This window comes from Pongo abelii, chromosome 9 (genome assembly GCF_028885655.2).
Source record: "Pongo abelii isolate AG06213 chromosome 9, NHGRI_mPonAbe1-v2.0_pri, whole genome shotgun sequence".
In the NCBI taxonomy this organism is placed as follows: Eukaryota; Metazoa; Chordata; class Mammalia; order Primates; family Hominidae; genus Pongo; species Pongo abelii.
Genome location: NC_071994.2, coordinates 105,188,972 through 105,214,369, shown reverse-complemented (window position 1 = coordinate 105,214,369; position 25,398 = coordinate 105,188,972). Strand labels below are relative to the sequence as shown.

Below are 25,398 nucleotides of genomic sequence, written 5' to 3'. Positions count from 1 at the left end.
AGTAGATACAATAATTACAAGCTAATGCCATTTGCAACTTGGATATTATAACTGAATTACTTTTTCTATTTCAAAAAGAAAAAATTTAAGTCTTCATATTCCATATTGGCATATTTTATTAAAATGAAATGGACTGGCCATAGTTTTAAGTAAGAAAAATGGTGGTTGTTTCTATATTATCATTTTTCAGGAACTTCATCATCAAATAAATCAAGCCACAAGCTAGATAAAACAAACCAAGCTTCTTAAGGACTGGCTATATTGATTCCGGATTATTATGCTTTTCCTGGTACTATTTTTCCATTTTATAGGGCCATTTCTCTTAATTTACCTGAACTTCTAGATGGGAAAAAGAAAACTGCAATTTTGTTCAAAAAAAATAAGTGTTTTTATTTAAAAAGTTTTTTAAAAAGGTATTTGGAATACAAGCCTGAGAATAACTAGTCAAATACACTGTCTCTTCATTGCTCTGACTTTGGGCTTTATTTGTTATAGTTCACTGCTATTAGGTTTCCCGTTAGTATAGTCTTTTCCCATATATTGTGACTTCAGACTGACAATTTCCATCTTATAACAATCTAGAACTTTTAGAAGAATCAGGAACCAACTGCTTGGAAGAGCCAATGACCTCAATTTGATGATAAAAAGCCTACAGAGATAAACATAACTTCAAAGATAGTGTGGTAACAGATTTTTAACAAAGTAACAGTGGCTACCAGGTATTACAAACTGATTAAATTGTAAAATATCAGATCACATTTATTTTATCACATTTATACCAGGCACTGTATACTATTAATAATACATTTTAACTATGTGATATGGATTCTGTCATTTAATGCTCGCAACAGCCCTATGAGTTATTATCTCATTTCTCTAAGTGAAGAATACAGGTAGATACAGTAACTTGTCCAAGATTTCATGGACAATAAATGATGCCTGGGATTCAAATCAGGTCCATGGGATTTCAAGAGCCCTTGGTCTTAACCCTTAATGTAAACTGTCTCTCAGTTTCAAAGGTGAAAAGTAAAACTTTAAAGTTTCTGAATTACAGCACATAAAGCAGGAATTACCAACACCTCAACCCTGTCAGCTCTGCAACTTCTCACATCTTTACACTCTCTGTGCTTTTTAAAGTTAAAACCTAAATCAACGTGTAATTTACCCATCATTTTTATATTTCACATCTATTTTCTAGCACTCTCATTTTTCTTGGTAACAATCTCTCATTTGATCTTCAGTGCTGAGAGATATTACACAGGCAGGCAGGAGAACACAAGAGGCAAACCTTAAGGCAGCTCTATACTACTCACTTTGCTTGCTTCTGAACATTTTTCCCCACTTCAAGGAAGGTGCTTAGCACATTCCTCTAACATATATCACCTTCATGATCAAGAGGGCATTTTCTCCACCCATCTTGAGGTATTTCCCAGGAATTCCTCACAGTTTTTCATAATAGAGAAATCTGAAAGTGCTACATTGGTAGAGCTGGGAACTGTCAAATAAAGTCCAATGATTTCTAACTTTAAAGCATATAAATAATGAATTCTCTAAAATGTACCTGTAATAAGACATTTGGGCTTTGGGTTGTCATCAAATGTACATTTCTCAAAAGCAGATAAATGGACTGATTCTGCTTAATATAAATCAAGACATAACTTTTATTGATCCTAGTCATTTGGCATACAGTTATTTCTGGATTATCACAGAATATACTTTGACTTTACTGTCCCTTGAAGATTCAGCAATCTTGTGGATCAGTGTTAACAAGTACACTATTTAAAAATTTAATATATATCATACACATAGAGCTACGGAAGTATCACTTTTCACTCCCCAGGGCTTTCTTTTCTAATGTTGAACACAAAAATCATGAAATGTTTACCTAATTCTCAATATGTGGAGAAAAACTACGGATCCTAAGCAGGCATCAAAAGGCTATTATATATAATAACTAATTTATATTATAACTTTTTTTTTGAGACAGGGTCTCACTCTGTTGTCCAGGCTGGAATGCAGTGGTGCGAATATGGCTCACTACAGCCTTGACCTCGTGGGCTCAAGCTATCCTCCCAATCTCAGTCACCCAAGCTGCTGGCACCACAGGCGTGTGGCCACCATGCCTGGCTAACTTTTATTTTTATTTTTAATACAGATGGGGTCTCCCTATGTTGCCCAGGCTGGTCTTGAACTCCTAGGCTCAAGCAATCCTCCCACTTTGGCCTCTCAAAGTGCTCGGATTATAGGCATGAACGACCACGCCCAGCCTTATAAATTATGACTTTTTTTTTGAGATGGAGTCTCGCTCTGTCGCCAGGCTGGAGTGCAGTGGCACAATCTCAGCTCATTGCAACCTCCGCCTCCTGGGTTCAAGTGATTCTCCTGCCTCAGCCTCCAGAGTCGCTGAGACTACATGCGTGCACCACCACGCTCAGCTAATTTTTAAATCTTTAGTGGAGATGGGGTTTCACCATGTTGGCCAGGGTGGTCTCAATCTCTTGACCTCATGATCCACCCACCTTGGCCTCCCAAAGTTCTGGGATTACAGGCGTAAGCCACTGCACCCAGCTATAAATTATAACTTTCAAAGGACAATCACCTCAAGTAATTTAATAGACTAGATTTTATTTATACATATATTTATATATTGAATATTTTAATATAGAATAAAGTAAAATACAACCATTATCTTAATACATTATTCCATTTCCTCTTATTTTTCCATTTTCCTCTTCTTCACCTCTCAAATTCTTTCACAAAGCTTGCTGTCATTTACCCTGCCACTTAAATGGCACAGTTAAAGAATATAAATTAATCTTCTTCCAAGGATGTATTGAGTGTTGCCTCTAGAACCTTTTCTAGGTGCACCTTTGTTTTGGGTGATTCTCAGTTATAGATATTTGGAAATTTGCCCAATCACAAACCACTGGTCTCTAGTCTATACATAATATCCACCATTTCAACCTCATATTTTGAAAAAGGACTTATAAAAGCATAATTATACTGATCATTTTTACTAAAGCAAATTAGAAAACAAAATAGGGTTTCATAAAATCTAAAGAATTGGAAAGAATCTTAAAAGATCTTTCAGCCTAGTCAACCATGAAAATTATGTAGAAAACAGGTTTGGGGACTCTAGAAGAAATTACAGTATCTTAAGGAAAGCAGTCAGATGAGGAACAAGATCTCAGAGCAGAACATGAAGCTGGACTCAATTATGAATGACGAGAATTCTTTTTCAAAAAAAAGCAAAGAGAGGAAGTCCTTATTAAATAATGAGTAATAAAAATGTAAATCAAGTTGCACTTAGCATGATTAACCCAGTAGAGTGTTTCAAAAGCACGACGTAGCTTTCTCTTTTATGTGAAGGCTTCGGGTTAGCAGACTCAGAAGACACTCCCTTCAGGGTGAAACTTTTCTGTAGGTACCCTGCTTCACGGAAGCCATTTTCTGCTTTGTTACATTAAATACCCTCAAAATTTACTTAAATGCTCTCACAGTTGTCCTTGTTCACTGTCTCTAAGATTTCAAAAACTCCTTAAAAGATCATTTTTCCAAGTAGAGAAGAGCATCCTTTTGCTTATTGAAACCTTATTAACATGTCAACATGATGTTATGGCTATTTTATGTGAACATGAGGTATATCAAGATTACAGTGACATTCATTCCAAAACATGTCAAAACCATGGGCTTCCACTGAAATGGAAGAAAAGACAACAAACAAGTGCATGTAATTTAGAGGAAAAAGAGGCATGTGCTGTAAAGATATTATCAGTACCCTCAGCACTTGACCAGCAGGCCTCCATATGATCAAACTCAGAATAATCCAGATATAAACTTGTCTGATACTGGGAATTCATATATATTTAAGATAACACTTCACTCTTATTTTGAAAGTTTTGACTGACTCCTCGAATCAATGTTGTTGCTGATGTTTTAAAAAGCCTTTGGTTTTGGACCCGTCAGCTAGTCTCTTCCCTTCCCCATCATACTGTCTGACTGTCCCCATAAAAAGCAATAACCTCGAGTGTTCTCTTTGAATATTCTCTTGTCTTGAGGGAACAGTATTTTATTTGCAACAAGGCCTCCTTAAGCAAACATCATCTCCACACCCACCACCTTCTGGAGAAGCAGTTCCCCAATATTATCTACTATTAACAGTATTTAAAAATAGCGCCTCCAGGACGTTCGTTAGTGGTTCCTTGTCGCTTCTGCTTTATCGGAGGCTTCGCTCTGTCAGTTATCCTATCCCTGGTTAACGTACAGTAAAGAACATGGGATCTTAAATGAGACAGTGCAAAATGGACCTTCACTGAATGCCTGGCATATAAATAAGAATTATTAGTATACTATTATTACTGTTAAATACCTTCTAGCACCCTGTAAACATGCTCAAGCCTCTTCAGAGGTGGCTTTTCCCATTTCAGTTCCTCCTTCCAACTCTCTCCTCACAACCCTCTCCTTTATGCCTTCTCCCCCTCACTCCTAACCGTCCAGTCACGCTTTTTGAAACTGTGTCAAAGTCACCTCTTTACTACATATAGCTCTATTATTTAGACATGTATATGCATACTAATTTTTATGTAATATATTAAAACATTTCATATTTTACAAACAAGACAAAAATTTTTGTTGTTGTTGTTAAGACGGGGGTCCCACTCTATCACCCAGGCTGGAGTATGGTGGTGGAATCACAGGTCACTGTAGCCTCAATTTCCCAGGCTCAAGCCATCCTCCCACCTCAGCCTCCTGAGAACTGGGTGAGACTTCACTTATGCACCACCATGACAGACTAATTTTTTTTTATAGAGACAAGGTATCACCATGTTTCCCAGGCGGGTCTCAAACTCCTGGGCTCAAGTGATCCTCCCACCTTGGTCTCCCAAAGTGCTGAAATTATAGGTGTGAGCCACTGTACCTGCCCAGGACATACAGCTGAAATAAAACATCCACAATTATTTTCAAACCCACTAAACCGGCTGGACATGGTGGCTCATGCCTGTAATTCCAGCACTTTGGGAGGCCGAAGACAGGCGGATTACCTGAGGTTGGGAGTTCAAGATCAGCCTGACCAACATGGAGAAACCCCGTCTCTGCTAAAAATACAAAATTAGCCATGCGTGGTGGCGCATTCCTATAATCCCAGCTACTCAGGAGGCTGAGGCAGGAGAATCACTTGAACTGGGGAGGCGGAGGTTGTGGTGAGCTGAGATCGTGCCATTGCACTCCAGCCTGGGCTACAAGAGCAAAACTCCATCTAAAAAAGAAAAACAAAAAAACCCACTAAAACCAAGTTGATACATACCTTTGATTTAAAGCATAAATTTCAGCCGAAATACTCCCATTTCTCTAGACCATTACCATTAGAAAACATAATAGGACACAACCAAACCAATGTTCTAAAAGAATTACAATCAACCTTGTTAGACACAAAATACTTACTCTTCCAAAATAAAGTTTAAATTAATGTTATTTGTCATTAACTGCCTAGATAATTTTTAGATGGAGCATGACAAAATGAATAATGTGAATCATCTTGTTTAACCATAAATACAGGGCAGATTTCACAACTTTATTTGAAAATTTGGTAATTAAAACAACATAATAGTTGCCAAGTAAAAATATTAATATTTGTACAATTTTTGTCTTAAAATTTTTTTAATTAGGGGCCGGGCACGGTGGCTCACGCCTGTAATCCCAGCACTTCGGGAGGCCAAGGTGGGCGGATCACAAGGTCAGGAGTTTGAGACCAGCCTGGCCAACATATGTCTCTACTACAAATACAAAAATTAGCTGGGTGTGGAGGCAGGCGCCTGTAGTACCAGCTACTTGGGAGGCTGAGGCGAGAATCACTTGAACCCGGGAGGCAGAGGTTGCAGTGAGCTGAGACCATGCCATTGCACTCCAGCCTGGGTGACAGAGTGAGACTCCGTCTGAAAAAAAAATTTTTACTTAAGTGTCACATATAAAAGAGATTCTGAGAATGTATTCGTATTATAATGAGTTAAATTTAGATTTAAGGAATTTTTCTTCAGAATTTAAAGTCTATGTCAAGAAAAGCCCAATCACAAGTGTTGCCATTTTCTTTGTTTTCCACTCTTAACTCTTTAGAACTCAAATGTTCAACCCACCAAAAGCAAGAGCAGAGGTATGTAACAGCAGAAACATTCCAGCATGAGGGGCAGAAGGACATTTCAAGTTCTGTGAACTCGCCTAGTCAAGGAACCCTCCTGTCAACTAATGGTACCACCCTTCCCACCCAACCACAACAGTCCCTTGCCAAAGACTGCTGTTTAAGAAATCTACTGTGTAGCTACTAAATATGCTTGTTATCTAGGGAAAATGCATGGGCGGTGGAGAAAGCCATCAAGTCTACTAGAGCTGCCACATACTATTGTTGCCATCTGTCTCCTGAACCTGGGCACTCAGCAGTGGGGTAAAGTGTGGGGGCCAGGGGAGTGGTCAGAAATCTAGCCCAAATGCTCCAATCTCTGATGCCAGGCCCAGTGTTACATCTTCCCAGAGGAAGGGCACCTTTTCCTAATATGTACAAAGGTACATAACGGGCTAACTGTGGCCTTGAACCCACCTAACAAACGAGAAAGAGGCCAGACAGTATCTGATAAGGAAGATGAAGGAGCTAAACTTTCACTTAGTACCTACTCTGTAATTACCAGAGGCTTCATATAAATTGTATTATTTCCTTTCATATCCTCCCTTCTATCATAAGGGGCACTGTTACTCCCCATTATGTAGATGAGAAAAACTGCAGATTCAAGTAAATTGCCAAATAAGAGGTAGAAAAAAGATTTATACTCAGGTTTATCTTCTATTAAAAAAGGTGAAGATGTGTTTAATAATCCATGCTCGCCCTAGGAATAAGAAATATTCTTTTGGGTTTACAAAAGTTACTGCCTTCCAGATATTTTCAGAGTAGAATGAATAACCACATTAAAAGTTGGGTTAAGAACATCACAGCAAAATAAATAAATAAATAAATAAATAGAAAATAAGAACACTATAGCTTGGCTTTCCATCCAAACCACAAAGGGAAGAGGGTAACTTCAACTCAAATACCTGAGACACAAGAAAGCAGCAGAATAAAACCAAATACGTCAAAATTAACAGAACTAAAAATTTGAGATACTCGCTTCAGAACCAAATCTTAAAGAACCATTGGCTTTCAGTTATTGGCCCCCTTATGCGTTAACGACTATACAAGGCAATAATATAGCTTATGTTATTTTAAAATAGACTATGTCTTCTGTATGAAACTGGAGAGACAATAAACATCATCCATGTCCCAGTTTCTGTAAACGAGTAATGACTATTTTCCACATCAACTTTTACCAATGCATAAGCATTATTCCATGTGCTGTAATTACAGTGTCTCACTCACCTGAAGCCGAGTTCATCATATTCTGCTGCACTGGTGGACTGGTGGGGGCTGTAACGTTCATCTGGGACAGCATGGCCTTCCTGGGGTCCTGCCATGTTGTTGTCTGATCGATGTGACTAAGACAAAACAAACCACTGCATTAGGAAACAAACACCAGGTTCCAAAAACAATTCTTATCTTGTGGGCTCATAATCAAAGGGTGCCAAGCCAGCTCTGTAAAAGCATTAAGTCATGGCATCTCACTGCTCCCACCAGCCTCCCTCTGCAACAGACATTTTTCACCCTTAAATCACTCAACTTTCAACTCTTAGATCTTACAAGTGCAACATCTGAAAAAGTTATGCCTGGAATTTTAAGTGAAAGGAAATCATCTTCAACTAGTAAGATAATTATTACCCCTTCTAATGCAAAGATACAATGTAGTTTGTAAACTAAAAGAGTAACCATATGACTAAAACCCAAGATTCATAAGAAAATCATACACTTATTTTCTCCTAGAGATAAGAATGCCAAATTAACATAATTTTTAGGCCTAAAACGCCTTTTTAAGGTAAAACACCACAAAACCCCAAAAGTCGTCTTCTTATATACTCCAAAGCCAAAGCAGAACTTTAAACTTCATCTGTCAGTTTTCATTTTCCCCTGTGGCTCCTGAATAACATGTTCTTACACAAAGCCCTTTGATATTTGCTGAACATTTTCTACATAATTGTTAACTTACTGAGAAATACATGTATACATATAGATTTCTTAATCTATAAAGTTGGGAATTACAACAGCTAAAGACCATGAAATGTAAGACTGCGGGGCATCTAGCACATTATCTGATATATAAACTTTCAATAAGTACTAAGTTTTCTTGTAGCAAAGTTTCATTGTTTCAATGAAAGAAAAACTAGATATATTATACAAATAAAACTACCTTAAAAAGTATCCTGCATTAATAGCCAGAAGTAATAAAAACCTTATATATAAACATCTCTTCAGTATCATTTATTACAGCAAGCATTTGAAAGCCAGTTAACATTCAATGATAGGGAATTGGTTAAATAAACATGGATATATATGATGGACTGTATGCAGCTGCTGAAAATGTTTTAGAAGAACATATAATATGAAAAAATATTAATAATACAGTTTTTAAAAATAGGTTATAAAACAGTATGTATTGGACAAGGCTAATTGTTTAGTGTGTGTATGTGTCTGTGTGTGTGTAGTGAAAGTATATAGAAAGACTCTGGGAGGCCGAGGCGGGCAGATCACAAGGTCAGGAGATCAAGACCATCCTGGCTAACATGGTGAAACCCCATCTCTACTAAAAATACAAAAAAATTAGCTGGGCGTGGTGGCGGGCACCTGTAGTCCCAGCTACTCAGGAAGCTGAGGCAGGAGAATGGCGTGAACCCAGGAGACGGAGCTTGCAGTGAACTGAGATCGGGCCACTGCACTACAGCCTGGACAACAGAGCTAGACTCCATCTCAAAAAAAAAAAAAAAAAGTATATAGAAAGAATTAACATAAAATGTTTTAACAGTGTTTATTTCTGGATGGCCAAATCAGTTTTTTTTTTTGTTTTTTGTAGCTGTTTTAAGTTTCAAATCTGAGTTCTCTCTTCTTTAATCATCCTTTTGATAACCATGTAAATGGCAAAGAAATGACACTTTATGCCATTAACTATCCTGAAATGGATCCAGACTGCTATCTCATCAATAATTATATCTTATCACTAACACACTAAGAAAGAATCACAAGCTCTAGCTAGAATGGGACTTATATATTATTTATTGGAGATGGGAGAAGAATTTTTTTTTTTTTTTTTAAAGATAGCCTCACTCCATCACCCAGGCTGGAATGCAGTGGTGTGATCTCGGCTCAGTACAACCTCCATCTCCTGGGTTCAAGCAATTCTCATGCCTCAGCCTTCCAAGTAGCTGTGATTATAGGTGTGTGCCACCACACTGGCTAACTTTTTTGTATTTTTAGTAGAGATGGAGTTTTACCATGTTGGCCAGGCTGGTCTTGAACTCCTGACCTAAAGTGATCTGCCCACCATGCTGGAATTATAGGTGTAAGCCACTGTGCCTGGCCTGGGAGAAAAAAAGATCTATGTCTCTTTAAGGAATAAAGATGCTATTGCCTAAATTTCCAACTATAAATACATGCACCCAGCCGGATGCAGTGGCTCACGCCTGTAATCCCAGCACTTTGGGAGGCTGAGGCGAGTGAAACACGAGGTCAGGAGTTCAAGACCAGCCTGGCCAATATGGTGAAACCCCGTCTCCACTAAAAATACAAAAATTACCCAGGCATGGTGGTGCGTGCCTATAATCCCAGCTTCTCAGGAGGCTGAAGCAGGAGAACTGCTTGAACACAAGAGGCAGAGGTTGCAGTGAATCAAGATTATGCCACTGCACTCCAGCCTGGATGACAGAGGGAGACTCTGTCTCGGGGAAAAAAAAAAAACAAACATGCACCCATTTAGACATCAAAGAAAATGTGGAATAAAATTAAATTTAGAATATTTTGTTTTCATTTATTCTGTAAGATTAAATTACGAAAAAGAAACGATGTTTTCTCAATTTGCAACAGTATACAGTTGGCCCATGAAAATGCAAGAGTTAGGGGCACCAACCCTCCCATGCAGTCAGAAATCCACATATAACTATTGATTCCCAAAACCTTAATTACTGACAGCCTACTGTTGACAGTCCATTATGTTGTATTTATATACTATATTCTTACAATAAAGTAAATTAGAGAAAAGAAAATGTTATTAAGAAAACCACAAAAGGCCAGGCATGGTGGCTCACACCTGTAATTCCAGCACATTGGGAGGCCGAAGCAGGTGAATTGAGCTCGGGAGTTTGAGATCAGCCTGGACAACACAGCAAAACCCATTTCTACACAAAATATAAAAAATTAGCCAGGCACATGGCGCACACCTGTGGTCCCAGATACTTGGGAGGCTGAGGTGGGAGGGCTGCTTGAGCCTAGGAGGTGGAGGTTACATAGTGGGCTGAGATCGTACCACTGCACTCCAGCCTGGGCAACACAGTGAGACGCTGTTTCAGAACCAAACAGAACAGAACAGAACAGAACACCATGAAGAGAAAATGCATTCACAGTACTGTATTGTATCTGTCAATAGCAATACCATTAAGTTTATATCCTTTGTTTACAAGATGAATCATTTGTCTGAAATGGTGACAATCACAGCTATTTATCAAGCAATTCATCTTTTTCTTCTAATGTCATGACTTTTCTCTGCTTCTCAGGGGTGTGTAAAAGTTTTGATAAATTTTAACTTTTATAATAAATATATATATTTTATGGTAGGAAATGATAAAATAGACTACTGTCTACATATATTTTATGCATTCATGAGACACCTAAATTTTTCTTATTTTTTTGATATTTCCAGGGTATGAAGTTCATCTGAATTTTTCCAAATTGTCACCAATCTCCAAAAAATGTTCCAATATATTTATTGAAAAAAATCCACATAAGTAGACCCATACAGGTCATAGCAATGTTGTTCAAGGGTCAACTATACACACACAAAAAATCCTTCTTTTTAATCACAAGAACTCTATAAAAACACTGCATATCACAAAAGAACTATTTTTGCTAAGACCAAACAAATCACTTGCTAGGCTCACTCGTCCCCAGCCCCAGATACCTGCAATGGTACCTTCTCTTACCTCCTCGTCTTTGCTCAAATGTCATGTTCTCCGTAAGGCCTTTGCTGGCCATATCATCTAAAATTCACCATACCCAAACTCCTAACTCCCTCTGCTTGACTTTATTTTTGCTTGATAATATTTTACTTATTTTGTTTGCCTGTTTTCCCCAATGAGAACATAAACTCTAGGAAAATAGAGACTTTGTCCATTTTATCTACTACTATATGGTCAATGACTGGAAGAGTACTCAACAAATATTTATCAAATAAATTAATAAAAAGAAAGCTCTTTTCTTTTGCCATAACAACAAACTTTCTCTAAACATCTTTGTAGCCTTACTGACTTTAGCAACACCTACCTTTTGAAAAAATGAAATTACAAATAAGGATTGTAGACCTACTAGGATTGGCAATACAGAAATTATTCGTGACATGGCCAGGTGCGGTGGCTCATGCCTGTAATCCCAGTACTTTGGGAGGCCGAGGCGGGCGGATCACGAGGTCAGGAGATCAAGACCATCCTGGCTAACACGGTGAAACCCCGTCTCTACTAAAAATACAAAAAAATTAGCCAGGCGTGGTGGCAGGCGCCTGTAGTCCCAGCTACTTGGGGAGGCTGAGGCAGGAGAATGGCGAGAACCTGGGAAGCGGAACTTGCAGTGAGCCGAGATGGCGCCACTGCACTCCAGCCTGGGCAACAGAGCCAGACTCCGTCTCAAAAAAAAAAAAAAATTATTGGTGACACTGGCCAAGAGCCATTTTAGTGGGACAGTGAGAGTACAGTGAGTAGGAAGTAAAGAAGCAGACAAATTTAGTTGTGCACAGGAAATAAAAAGCTAACTAGATGGTTATGAGTTTTTGTTTTTTCAAGAGGAAGGGATACAAGTGTTTAAATGTGAACACAGAGTAGCTGAAGATATGTGAAGGGATTATTGATGGGGCACAGTCATCCTTCAGAGAACGGGAAGAAACAGGATACAAGCATTGCTTCCACTTTAATAGGAGGTAAGAAAGCAAGCAAATAACTTCATTGCCTGGTGAAAGTTAAGTAAATTCTCGTATTACTGGCAACTGCAATGCCAGTTATGTGGTATTACCAGGAATAAAAACACGTCTTTTAGCTTCTGGCTCAGGAGTTCTGGTCACTCCATCTTACTGGTCTCAAAGAACAGTTTTTCTAAAATGATAGTTTGCTACTAGCCGAGTAGAATTTTTACAGAGAATCCTTTTAAATGCTTTCTTTTTCAAATCATCTATTAAGACGAATCCAGAACTAGCACATAAACTCTGCTGTCAGAACAGAAAGCTACATGTAATATACATAATACACAATGTTCACGATTTGTTAACTGACAGCACTGGTAAAGAGATAAACTGGTTATGGCGGTATTATGCTTACTATTTCTACGCCTTTAAGTTGGTGGTTTGAAGCTTAAAAAAATATGCTGGGCCAGGCGCAGTGGCTCACGCCTGTAATCCCAGCTCTTTGGGAGGCCAAGGCGGGCGGACCACCTGAAGTTGGGAGTTCAAGACCAGCCTGAACAACATGGAGGAACCCTGTCTTTACTAAAAACACAGAATTAGCCGGGCGTGGTGACACACGCCTGTAATCCCAGCCACTCTGGAGGCTGAGGCAGGAGAATCGCTTAAACCCAGGAGGCAGAGGTTGCGATGAGCCAAGATCACGCCATTGCACTCCAGCCTGGGCAACAAGAACAAAACTCTGTCTCAAAAAAAAAAAAAAAAAAAAAATCCTTTATGTAAATCAGGTTTTGTCAGCTATACAAATTTAATATAGATTTTTGATTCTTTTGAAATGTCTGCTACATTTCTTGATGCTACTCTTCCTCCAGGGGTAATCTTTTCCCCAACTGGCCCACAAAGCACCTAATTTCTATCCAACCTTTTAAAGACCCAGAAGCCTCCTCCTTTTAGAAGCCTCCTCTGTGGAAAAGAAAAGTCAGGCAGACGTATATTACAATCCCAGCTCTGCAAATGACAATCTGGATTGTGTGGGCAATTTTTATCAATCTGCTCTACCTTCAATAAAGTGGGACTGATTTATTTACTTACTTTCCAGGGTTGAGGTAATTAAATTCAGTAACATATATAAAAAGCAACCAGGACTGTGACTCCTGGTACACAAAAAGCCCTCAAATATTTCATTCTGTTGCTACTCCAATATTTAAAATAGGAAAAACTTCACGGTGAATGGGCCAAGAATATGTTTTGTTAAAAATGAGATAAGAGTTCAGTTAAGTGAAGATGACAGGTCTAGTTTAAGAGCTTTAATGGGAGTTTGGTTTTCACCGATAAGTAATGAAGAGATGCAGTAGGTAGACGCCACAGGTTTGAAGGCAAGGAACAGAAATGATAAAAATGTTTCTGGACCATTACTTCAACCTGCAGAGAGCTATCAGCTTAGAGAAAGAATGAACTAGATGCCTGGACATGTGAACGGAGACCCTCCTGCTGCAGGCCGAGCACTGCACCCTGGGTACCTGCTGGCTGGCTGGGCTTTGAGGACCCATGCGGCACCACAACCCGTCAATAAACACCTCGCCAGCAAAAAAAAAAAAACAAAAAAAAAAAACAGAGAGAGACAGAGAATGAACTAGAAAAGGAACTTAGCAAGTGTAGACATACTGGCTCCTAGGGGAAGAGGAACAACATAATAATTTGGAAATAAAATAAAAATCTCATCCCTATAACCAAATGCCACAAAATATTAATTGCCAAAAACCTTTCCATACAATCAATTTTTACTTAAGCCATAAGATAGTCAGTTCTGTCAATATAAACCAAAGCAAAGAATAAATATTTCTTAAGTATTAGCCAAAGCTCATCCTAATAAATTCTAAGACACACTTCAAATTCTTGATTGTGTGTTTTATTTTCAAATGCTGAATCTATAACCCTTATTTAAGGAACACTGAACAACAATCAAAATGGGTTTTATAGTAATGAAAACACTGATGACTTTCTTACACCTATCTTCAAAGTTTAGGATTATAATTTTATAATGCTAATTTGTGAAAGCACTAGTAGGAAGTTAGTGCTCATGTAGGTTAGTAAAATAAATAACTAAAAATAATATACTAAGAAAGAGATTAACATTGATACTGATACTGTGATAAGGTTTGGAAACTTCAAAGAATGGATACTATCAATTCTTTCATACCCCTGCTATTCAAGAGTGTGGGCCTTGGGCCAGCAGCACTGAGCACACTCAGGAGCTAGTTAAAACTGCAGAACCTCAGGCTCCACCCAACCCACTGAAGAAGAATCTATAGCTTAATGAGATCCTCTGTATGTTCGTTGAAGTTTGAGAAGCACTGCCTTAGATACTACTTTGAGATTTGATCACCTACATTGTTTTAAGAATGACATATGCCTGGAGGGTAAATATTTTGTGTCCATGATAAAGCAAAACCACTAATCTGAGGAGTTAAGCATCCTCTGAAACTCTCAATTTGTAAAATGATTCCATCTTGGTTAAAATCTAGAACTAGTATCAGTAGAATGAAGCTGTTTTTAAACTTAAACCTAACTATATTGTATCTTTTGTCCTCTTTTCATAATCAGTTTTTGAAAATAAGTTTCTTCTAAACTAAAAAACTTGTAAAACCGATTTTTCACAAAATCCCAGGAGTGTAATCTTAAATCGTTTGTACCTGTGCACAGCTACCTATCAAACTGGTTCCTTCCAAGTCTGCTAAGATTTCACGATGTCAGATGGCACAAATTAGGCGTTAGGAATTTAATATAATCTACAAACGTTATAAATAGAAGCTTTTTATGGACACTCTTAATATCATAATCAGAAACTTTTTAAAAAATGCAGCTGTCAAGTGTTTAAGCCCCTAACACACCTTTAAGACTGTCTTCATTGTGTTGTAAGGGGAAGAGAGAAAAAAACCCAAACATGCACTTTTCATGATAGTGACCTGCTCAGACACTGAATTTTTTCTGATAAAAGTGAACAAAGATAACACGACAAAAATGTGCTTTATGTGCCCAAAAGAGACATCGGGAAAACCAAGTCACCCACTTCCCTGAAGAAAAGTGAGAAAACTTGAACTTAAATATATGTAAGACCTCACAAAGCCTAGTATCTAATGAGAAATCAAGTGACCAACTAAAGAATCTTTTTTTATTAAGAAAAATTGACTTTTAGTAAACAATAAGATTAAAACTGGAAAATGAGGAATACAAAATGGTGTGAAGAATGTTTTAAGCTTTTAATATTGCTGTCAGGCCCTCAAAATACTATGATGGCAGTACGGGGTGTGGGCAGTCAGCCCAGATTTACTGCTCACTTATCAAGCCCATGTTTGTTGTGCAAGTGTTACAGAGTCACATGCTAGAGGCTGTTCCCAAACTAGCTAAACCTACACGCTTAATTGACTCTAGGAACAATGATACATTGTTCAATCTAATCCTTCCATGAGCCACAGTTCCTAAACCACAACTATATGCTTTTTATATTTGTATATGTCCACGGTGGACTATTTCTAGAACCTCAAAAATTCAGTGATTATGCATATACTATATTTCCTTGATATGCATGAGAAGACTTAAACATTTTGCCTTTATGATAATATGGTTTCTGCACTACAGGAAATCAGAATCTTAAATTGAAATTTAAATAATTAAGCTATCACTGAAGGCTGTTAATGAATTAAAATTATGAACAAGTATGAGCAGAAATACATAAAAGTCAAACATGACCATTTATTATAAGTCTACAAACTGTACACCACACTATAATCTGACCCTACAGCTTTAGGTTTGATAAAATTAACATTTGCCCGCAAACGTGAAACCAATTTAAACACAACTTAACCATGTTGACAAATAAAAAAAGTGACATGCTGACATGTTTATATATAATACATCTCCCCTGGAAAATCATTATTCCCTAACGAAGGGGTGAGGATGGACCAGCCATGAGAATAATGCCAAAGCTCAAGTGGAGGCTTCCTGAAGCAAACACAGTTCTCTCAATCTTGATCCCAAAAGGCGTTTACCTGAAGTTACGTTCAGCAAAATTGAACATCTTTTCCTAATGCCATAGTGACTGAGAATATTCCTCCCAAAAGTTCAAAAATTGTATTTGTCCTGATTTCATGATATAGAAAATGACAGATGTCATTAGAGTATGAATTGAAAACAAAGACTAGAATTCCAATGATAAGGTCCACCTAGCTCTTTTCGTAATAATTACCTTACGGGGAAAAGGGAAAAAAGAGAAATGGCAGAACTAAAAATAAAAAAATATTTTAAAACAGCCCTGAGAAATTTTAGTTACAGAAAGTCTGCTGTAAATGTTTTTCAAAATGTGGTTCCCAAACAACCTGCATCAAAATTAGCAGGGGAGACTTATTAGCACCTGGGTATTTTTACGAATAACAACATTTATTTCAGGAAAATAACTGACCTAGCAATTTCACATGTTCTTTCATAATCTCAGATCTTTACATACAATAAGACATTTATTTACCCAAAAGAGCCAAAACAGCAATTCAACCTCTTCAAAAGATGGTTGGTGGTATTCTCATATTCTACTGTTTTGCTTAAACTGACATTCCTGAGCAAATACTATTTTAAATGGAACTACTACATGTCAGATGTCAAAAAGAAGTGAACTTTCTTATACAGGTTTCGGACATTGGCAGTATTATCTTTTCATTTTATAATTGTCAGTCTAGGCACAGAATAAAAAACAAACAAACAAACTGTGAAGATGAAACAAATGTGATGGGTACCACCTCTGACCTCATTTGTCATGACATGACTTAGAAGTAATGCCCTCAACCAAGGACCAGGAAGGAAGACAGGTTTAGGCAGTCAAACAAAGTTATAATCAGTGTTCTGTGGCCACATCAGACACCAGTGGCTTCCAAATAAGGATCTGTTCAGTCGGCTGGCTCATATGACTACAGTGAGGGAATCTAGTTACAAATCTGGAACCACATTCACTGTATATTTATGGTTACATTCAAATTTTCAACTGTTAACAACATAACAGAGCTTCAGCCACCCAAAATATTAATATAACACAAGTCTAACAGCAAGGGAAACATTTCCCAAAGGGTAAATCACCAGGAAGAGAGTCAGGAAAATCCACACTAAACACTCCTTAGCAAAGTGGGCAAATGGTCTTCATCAAAATAAAGTGTATATGGAACTTGTAACATAAACTGCTGACACCACCCACTCCTCCTCCAACCATTTTGATGAAAATAATACAAACAGTCAAGGAACCTTCTGTGTTCTTTACCACTTACTTTTAACAAGTTTGGTAACACTACAGAATGTCTTCAATCATCTAAAAAGGTTCATATTGTAAGTCAGCAAAATAACTTGGGGAGGGGCCCCAAAACATAAAACAATTTAACTGTTACATAGTCTGTACATAATGTATGTCATATAATGAGATGGTTTCTATACAAATAGATACTAAGCACAGAGTATTACTTAGTCTTAACTACTCATTAAATGATACAAAAAATCTATTTTACTTTGATGTTTCATTATTTGTTAGATGTCATTTTTAGGAAATGTTATTTAGATAACTTTGAAACTTTGGTAATGCTTTCAGGGCCTTCCACAATCAGAAAAGAGGGCAGGACAGTGGTAGAAAGCCACTAAATTTATTTAAGTTGGGAGTTAGGTTACCCAGTCTCAGTGAAGTAACTTGACTTTTCTGAACCTCTGCTTCAGCAGCTGTGATATATAATAGGACACCATTAAACAGGAACAAATACTTCACCTATTGATTGCCTACTGTGTTGTGCAAAACAAAGTATGTTATCCATATAACCAGTTTTAAAGTAAATAAAATAATATCTGATGTCAACGCTGTTCAGTCTTTTGGCTCACATGTCTGCTGTGAGGGAATCATACTTAGCTACAAACCTGAAACCATATCCATTGTGTATTTTATGGCAACATTCAAATTTTCAACTGTTAGTTACACATCGGGTGTTAAATTACCAATAAGTAACAAATTAATTTAGAGTAAGTAAGGGAACTCTTGGCTAAATAAAGGTTACTGGTGATAATAATAAATTAATGAATAAATTTTACATGTAGGACTATGACACATATTAAGGTGGTTTACCAGATCTGTGGATTTCGTATGTGGCAAAAGAGTGGTGGGATTCTTTCAATCATGGCCAAAAATTCTTGCAATAGTCACCCATCATTCTTCCATCCATTAATATCTCTTTGTATGATTGTAACATGCTGTGTTTTTCTCTGTATGTATGTATACACACACACATATATATATACACACACATGCATGTGTAATTTTTTTAAAAGAAAATAAATGCTAGACACTCATACAAATCAAGCTTACAGGACTGGCTTACTTAGAAGAGTCAGTAGTCTTTCAATACCAAATTATAAATACAGATTAAATGTCTCCCTTCTGTCTCCTCTGGATTTAACATGTTTATAGAGAGAAAGCAAGAGAACACAGTGTGGTATAATCATATAAAGATACTTTAAATTCCCTAGTTCACCAGAATCAGAACATTTGCTCAGGCTGAAAACTAGCATTCAACTTGCTTTCTGTTAAGTTGCAACTGAAATGTGATCCTGTCAGTGAAAATACAGCTTTCTTCTTTGAACCTCTCAAGTTAAATGCTATGAAATTCCATTATACTATGAAATATATTATCACCTTTTTGAGGGGGATTTTTATGGATATTGGTAGAAAATGTTACTAATAGTCACAGTCATGGTCATTAAAAAGAAATTAATAAAAAGGTTATACTGTAAATATTAAGTAACATGATCACTTAGAGACTGCCTCAATCTATGAGACCCATGCTAGCAGGCTGGATCTTTAGTGTTACATGAGGATTACACAGAGGGTGGGTTCACAGGTTTCTAGGTCTTACGGATTTTTTTTTTTTTTTTAAGAGTTCCTCTGTATGAAGAGGAATATTCTTCTAGTCTCCCATTAAGATGTCAGATGTCAAATGCCTAGCAGCTCACTAAGAACAAACTCAAGCTCTCGGAATCTAAAAAGTTAGTAAAAAGGCTGTTTACTAAATTGGAAGAAAGATAATTGAGTACAGCAAATATATTAGGAGTTTCATTGAAATTCTTTTCAAAATTCTTCCAATAACTAAAAAGATTAATAATTACTGAGAAAGGTTCCTGAAGCAGGAACTCAATTTGGTTATCCACAGAACTCACTTCATTGAATTTCTAATTCACATATAATAAACACATAGAAAATACTTTAATGCTGTATCAGAAAACACTCTTGCATTTTAAGGTGAGAAGACTGACATACCTAAGAATTATAAAAGAAAGATGATTTCTCTGCTATCTTTTTTAAAAAGAAGACAAAGTTCTATACATGTAAGAGTTTTCATAAAATGTTCTGTCCACTACAACTGTGGCGGGGAGGAGCAGTGGTAGAGTGGGCAGTGACTAACCATCTGTGAATCACTCATATCTGTGATACTGTGGAAAATTTTGGTCACTATTGCTCAAGACTGACATATGTAACTGCTACACAAAAGATGAACTATGAAAATGGCTTACGGGATGGAACAAAGACTAGGCCTAACTGGAATTGGAACACCTCAGTCTATAAAGATGAAGTCCATGTGCAGATGTGATCAAAATCTAAGAGAAAAGGAAAATTTCAAAGTTCTCAAAATATAAAAAACACTTCACACCTGAAAGGAAACTTCAGCCATAGATCACTATGTCATGTCTCCACGCCCTTGTTCACATAGTATCTTCGCCTTCAATTCCTTTCCCATCCCCACTCCTCTCCTGTGAAGTCTTTGAGGACAGCTCAAATGTCTGCTCCTGGGAAGGTTTCCCTGAGCTCTCTCAGCCTCCACACAGCAGCTAACAGATCCAATGGTCCTCTCTTGTATTTTTGAGGAAAAACCCAGAATACATACATTTCCAAGAAAGGCTGTTAAGTTTCCCTTTAATTACCCAAAGACAGCACAACTTACTTCTACTAATTGAAGCAAACACTAAAATATATTCAGATTACTCAGTTATGTTCCAGGCATAATCTGAATCTTTTGAAACACTTAATAGTTTAACCTTTTGAATGGCTTCATTTGGTGATTAAGCAAATAAAAATAATAGAATTGCTGAAATCGAAGGGCAAACTTACACAGAAGAATACAATGTTAGAAGGAAACTTGGAGACCACCTGTCCAACTGTTTCATTTTATACACAAAGAAATGGATATTTAATTAAGGGCCCACAATAAGACTAAAACACGTATTTTCAGACTCACAGAGTAGCCTGGCTTTCCCTAGACAAAACCCAGACTTACCTCTCAAATCAACGAGGCTAATCTACAGAGGCCGGAGTGAAAGTCACATGGCCACTGCCTTACCTGTCACCTCCCCAACAACTGCTAACATCGGGGTCACTGGTAGAAGCAGCATCTATGATTACTTTCAGGCCAATGACTCAGAGGTTGAGAAACAAGTCACTACAAAACTGTTTCATCAGCATCTTACAGATAGCTTTTCATTAGCCAGGTGAGAAATGGCTACTGAAGACTATATGTGAACCAGATTGAATACAATAATAGTTCACTTATCCAGGCCATCAATAAAGACAGTATAGGCCAAAAGTTCCTTCACAGATAAGTGAAAGGACCTCTTCATTTGGACTCCCAGGTGTTTGGCATTTCCTATTAACTACTGTTTCTAATCTGCTGTCTTAAGTTATGGGGAAAATATCTGGCAGTTACACTGAAGCCTCTTCTGTTTATTCCTGGACACACAGCTGTGTTCAGTAAGGTTGTCTGGCCTCAGTTAAGTGAGCTGTGATACACAGCTTACGGGATGAGTGCTTCTCTTAACCTTGTAGCCCAATCCTCCCTCACTCTGTAAACAATTAAAACTCATAATGGTCACTCAACCATGCCTGAGGTGATGGCACTAATGGGTGGTAGAGGCAGAACTAGAATTCAAGTCTCCTGTCAGTCAGCTTCTCTCTCCACAATCCCAACCCTCTCCATACCATCAAAAAAACCACACTAAACCTAAGACAAACAATATTATCTGAGCTACAGTTTGTCTAAAGCACTTACTGAACACCTACTAAGTGCCAAGTACTGCTGACATCAAAATGAATAACACATAATTCCTGACCTGGAGGAGCTTATCTTCTAGTGGGAAAGATCCATAAAGATACAACTTGAATATAAAATGACAGAGGTTAGAAATGAACATAAAATGATCTATAAATGAATATAAAATGATAGAAGACAGAAAAAGGTTTAGGGTGTTTATGGAAAGGTTCTTGGTACAACCTAGCGATACAGAGGAGGACACATAAAGGTGACAGCCTCTGAAGGCAGTGCTGAATAATCTATAAAATTAGCCAGCTGGAGAGACTGGAGAAGCATTCTTGAAAGAGAGGCAAGGGGAAACCATGGGCTAAATTACAGAGGTGTGATTTCTGTACCACTTAAATGAGAGAACCCAAGTACATTTCAACTAAACCCCACTAGCTGAAAAACGGCTTAACAGGATTCTAGCAACCAAATATGTCTCCAGACATAGCCAAATGTACCCAGGAAGGAAAGGGACAAAATCATCCCTTGTTGAGAAGTACTATTCTAGTCTTAAGAATAAAGACCATGTTCAGCTAGGCGCGGTGGCTGGCGCCTGTAATCCCAGCACTTTGGGAGGCTGAGGTGGGCAAATCACGGGGTCAGGCATTCGAGACCAGCCTGGCCAACACGCTGAAACCCCGTCTCTACTAAAAATACAAAAATTAGTTCGGCATGGTGGTGCACACCTGTAATCCTAGCTACTCAGGAAGGTGAGGCAGGAGAATCACTTGAACCTAGGAGGCGGAGACTGCAGTGAGCCAAGATTATGCCAGTGCACTCCAGTATGAGTGACAGAGCAAGACTCTGTCTCCAAAAAAAAAAAAAAAAAAAAACTATTTGTATGTATGTTTTCACTGAAAAAAGATTTGCATGTGTAAAAATTTTTTGACAAGGTTCTATTAATATTCTTAATATGACTTAATATATTTTTAACATGTTTTAAGGTTTAAAGCATAAATTAAGCCAACACAGTTTTTTAAGTTACTGTAAGCCATACACAATTCTATAGACATGTGGAGGCTAAAAAATGAGTAGTACAAGATAGAACCCCTACACTCGAGGATGTCATTTAAAGGGAGAAAAAGATTTTGGTGAAACCATTAGATAATCAAATACATTATATAATGCAGGCTTAACTTGGTAATTGAACTATTTGATAATAGATTTTATATCTTAACAATTTACTATGTAAGATAACTAAGCACTACGTCATCACTTTAAAATCTCCCAAGACACTGACTGGCAATACTTTACTTGGCCAAAGATCAAAACATTCTGAAAATTCTTGGTTGGCAGACAAAAGACAAGGGACGCTAAAATGATACTTCTAATTTCTATGTAAAGAAGTAAGCAGGCTGGGTGCAGTGGCTCACACCTGTAATCCCAGCACTTTGGGAGGCCGAGGCAGGAGGATCACCTGAGGTCAGGAGTTCAAGACCAGCCTGGCCAACACGGTGAAACCCCGTCTCTAGTAAAAATACAAAATTAGCCAGGCGTGGTGGCACATGCCTGTAATCCCAGCTAATCAGGAGGCTGAGGCAGGAGAATCCCTTGAATCCAGTAGACGGAAGTTGCAATGAGCCGAGATAGCGCCACTACACTCCAGCCTGGGCCACAGAGCAAGACTCTGTCTCAAAAAAAAAAAAAGCACACTACTCAAAATCTCTTTTTTAGCAAATATCAGTAGAGCAGTGGAAAGACATGCTCCAGTAATCTATATTTCTTCATATATGCAATTAGTTAATGAATGTTCCTGAGCAACAACTATGGGCAAGGTCATCATGCCAGGTGATGTGAGGTACAGAATAAGGGAGATCCGGTCTCCAACTGGAGTCCAAAGTTGCAACAGAACAAGAAAGAGGAGGAAAATAAATTTAATCTTTCATGTAACTGAAAACAAAGGTATTCATCGTTCCTTTCCCAAACAAATTCTTCCTACTTTTCCATGATCACAAAAGCAATATTAAGTTATTTACATACCACTTCTGTTTTTACTTTTTATACTCAGCAATAACAAGTTTGGCCAATCATTTCACATATACCTTAAAAGACTTAAACTATACTCCCTGCCTCACAAGCCACTTCCATGTAAGTTGCTAGGCCAGCTTCCCTTAAACATAATTGATGTTAGTCTTTCCCCTCCCTTGACAATAAATCTGCCTTCCTCTTTCATCCATCTCCTGGCTTAACATTCATTTTGAACCCTTTATCTCACCAGCTTCTTTTCTCTCTTGAAAGGATCCTATCAATTTCTAATCCAGTATACATATCATACCCATCTTATTTCATCTCCCTGTACAAACCATGTCTCTTCCTTCTCTTATCCTACAGCTTCTTCAAAGCCTGGCTCCAAAACATGCCTGTTCAGGAAGTTGTAGATTGACTCCAATGGCTGATGATCTCCTATCTAAATGTGCTCAGGTTACATAGCATTAATATATCTTCAATTTGTTGCTTTACAGGAACAATTTCAAGATTTCCTCCAAATCCTCCAGTATGGCGTTTTGCCCAGAAATGTCACTTTAATAAGGAAAAGGAACTCATATTTCAAACTGTAACTAACAAAAACTACATAGCAACACATGAAGAGGTAAAAGATATCAGAATACCACACAAAGCAGTAAAAAAGTAATATTTTAATAGGCTCTATCATATGCAGCTAGTGGAACAACAAATAGTTATAACCGTACTAGAGAACTGTTTGGCAATATTCAAAGATTATAGTTAAACAGTCTGAAAATATACAGCCAATATGTTATCAATGGGTTATGAGATCATTTATTTGTTCTTTTGGCTTTTATATATTTTCAAACATTTCCTCCTATATTAAATCTCTACATGTGCAATAAAAAGCATAATTTGTATATGTTCTTAAAAGTAGATTATATAATGACCAAGAACAGACAAAAGGTGAGGAAAGGCATTTCAGATACTGATGTCTTGTCCAGAGAACAGTAAGATAAATAATATCTTAAAAATATATTGAATAAATACTTTATAATGATTCTAGTGCTGTATGGCTACCCCCAAGTTGACACCAATACTGAGTATCATGAACTCTCATGGGATCCTTAAACTAGGCACATTAATGCCATCCAAAAACCATCAGTGTGTAGCACACATTAAGCACACAGGATTTATTGAACTGAGTGAACCACCACTAAACCATGTAAGTCTTTGTTACAGCTCTTGTTTTTTTCAGTTCTTGTCTATTACACAAGATTTCTCAGATAAACTTAATCCAAAGCTACTCTTTTTGCAGAAACACAAGTGTCATAAATGTACACTTATTTCAGCTTTCAAACCAATGATCTTCTTAGGCTCCCCCAAAGCCTTGAAACCATGTGTTTATAGACAAGTCAGATGTTTACTTGCAGCTTAGAGATCAAAGCTGCAATCTCTTACAAGTCAACTAAGAAACACCAGAGTTTCCCAATTTTAAGCATGCTCTATTAATTTCATGTTATGAAACTGGCTAGAATTGTAAAACAGAGTAAAAGCATTCAAAATTCTTAAGTGTCTAATACAGACTACTCTGTGTTAATTATTCTAAATAACCAAGGATAGTCATAAAGTTAACACAAAGCTAGTAAATTCAAAGATGCTTTCAAAATCCTTTCTAAAACTTTAGCTTCCACAATATACTCCAATAATTTCTAAAATCTACATAGTAGACATTTTCTTCTCCTTTTACATGACTATCATTCTAATATCTCTAATATGCCAGTTTTTAAAGCCCGTGGTATAGATGGCAGAGAAATGGTATGGTTAATATTAAGTAATATGTACATGGTTACAAAATGTTTAGTAAAAGCTGTTGAAAATAATTAAAATATGTAAGCAAAGGACAGCTAATGACGTGGTTTTAAGATAACTTAATGGTGGAATAAAAAAATGGTAGAGAAAAAAGATTTCCTAAAAACCCCAAAAATAAAAATAATGTCACAGAGGCTCTGCCTGTGTAGAAGCCATCCTCAGGGGTGGAGATTCAATGCTGAAACGGATTCTGCCTGTACTTCTTGTTCAATAAGTTGGTCATATTATTTAATCTTTGAACTTCTTTTCCTCATCTGTAAATAGGGATAATGTGCACCTGCCTTAAGCATAAAAGGTACTCAATGTTAGTTCATTTCCACCAGAGTCTGGATTTATTTCAGCAATTAAATTTAATAATTTCAAAAGGTAGAAAAGAC

At 37.3% G+C, this 25,398-nt stretch overlaps 1 protein-coding gene across 12 annotated transcripts in view; it reads right to left on the bottom strand.

Annotated features, from left to right (window-relative positions):
• The window catches only part of YAP1 (Yes1 associated transcriptional regulator), a 125,152-nt gene that overhangs the window by 63,013 nt on the left and 36,741 nt on the right, over positions 1–25,398 (bottom strand). For all 12 annotated transcript variants that reach the window (XM_024255114.3, XM_024255118.3, XM_024255116.3 and 9 more), the window contains exon 3: positions 7,400–7,515. In XM_024255114.3, coding sequence (XP_024110882.1) covers positions 7,400–7,515 — 116 coding nt within the window. The remainder of the gene's footprint in view (positions 1–7,399; positions 7,516–25,398) is intronic.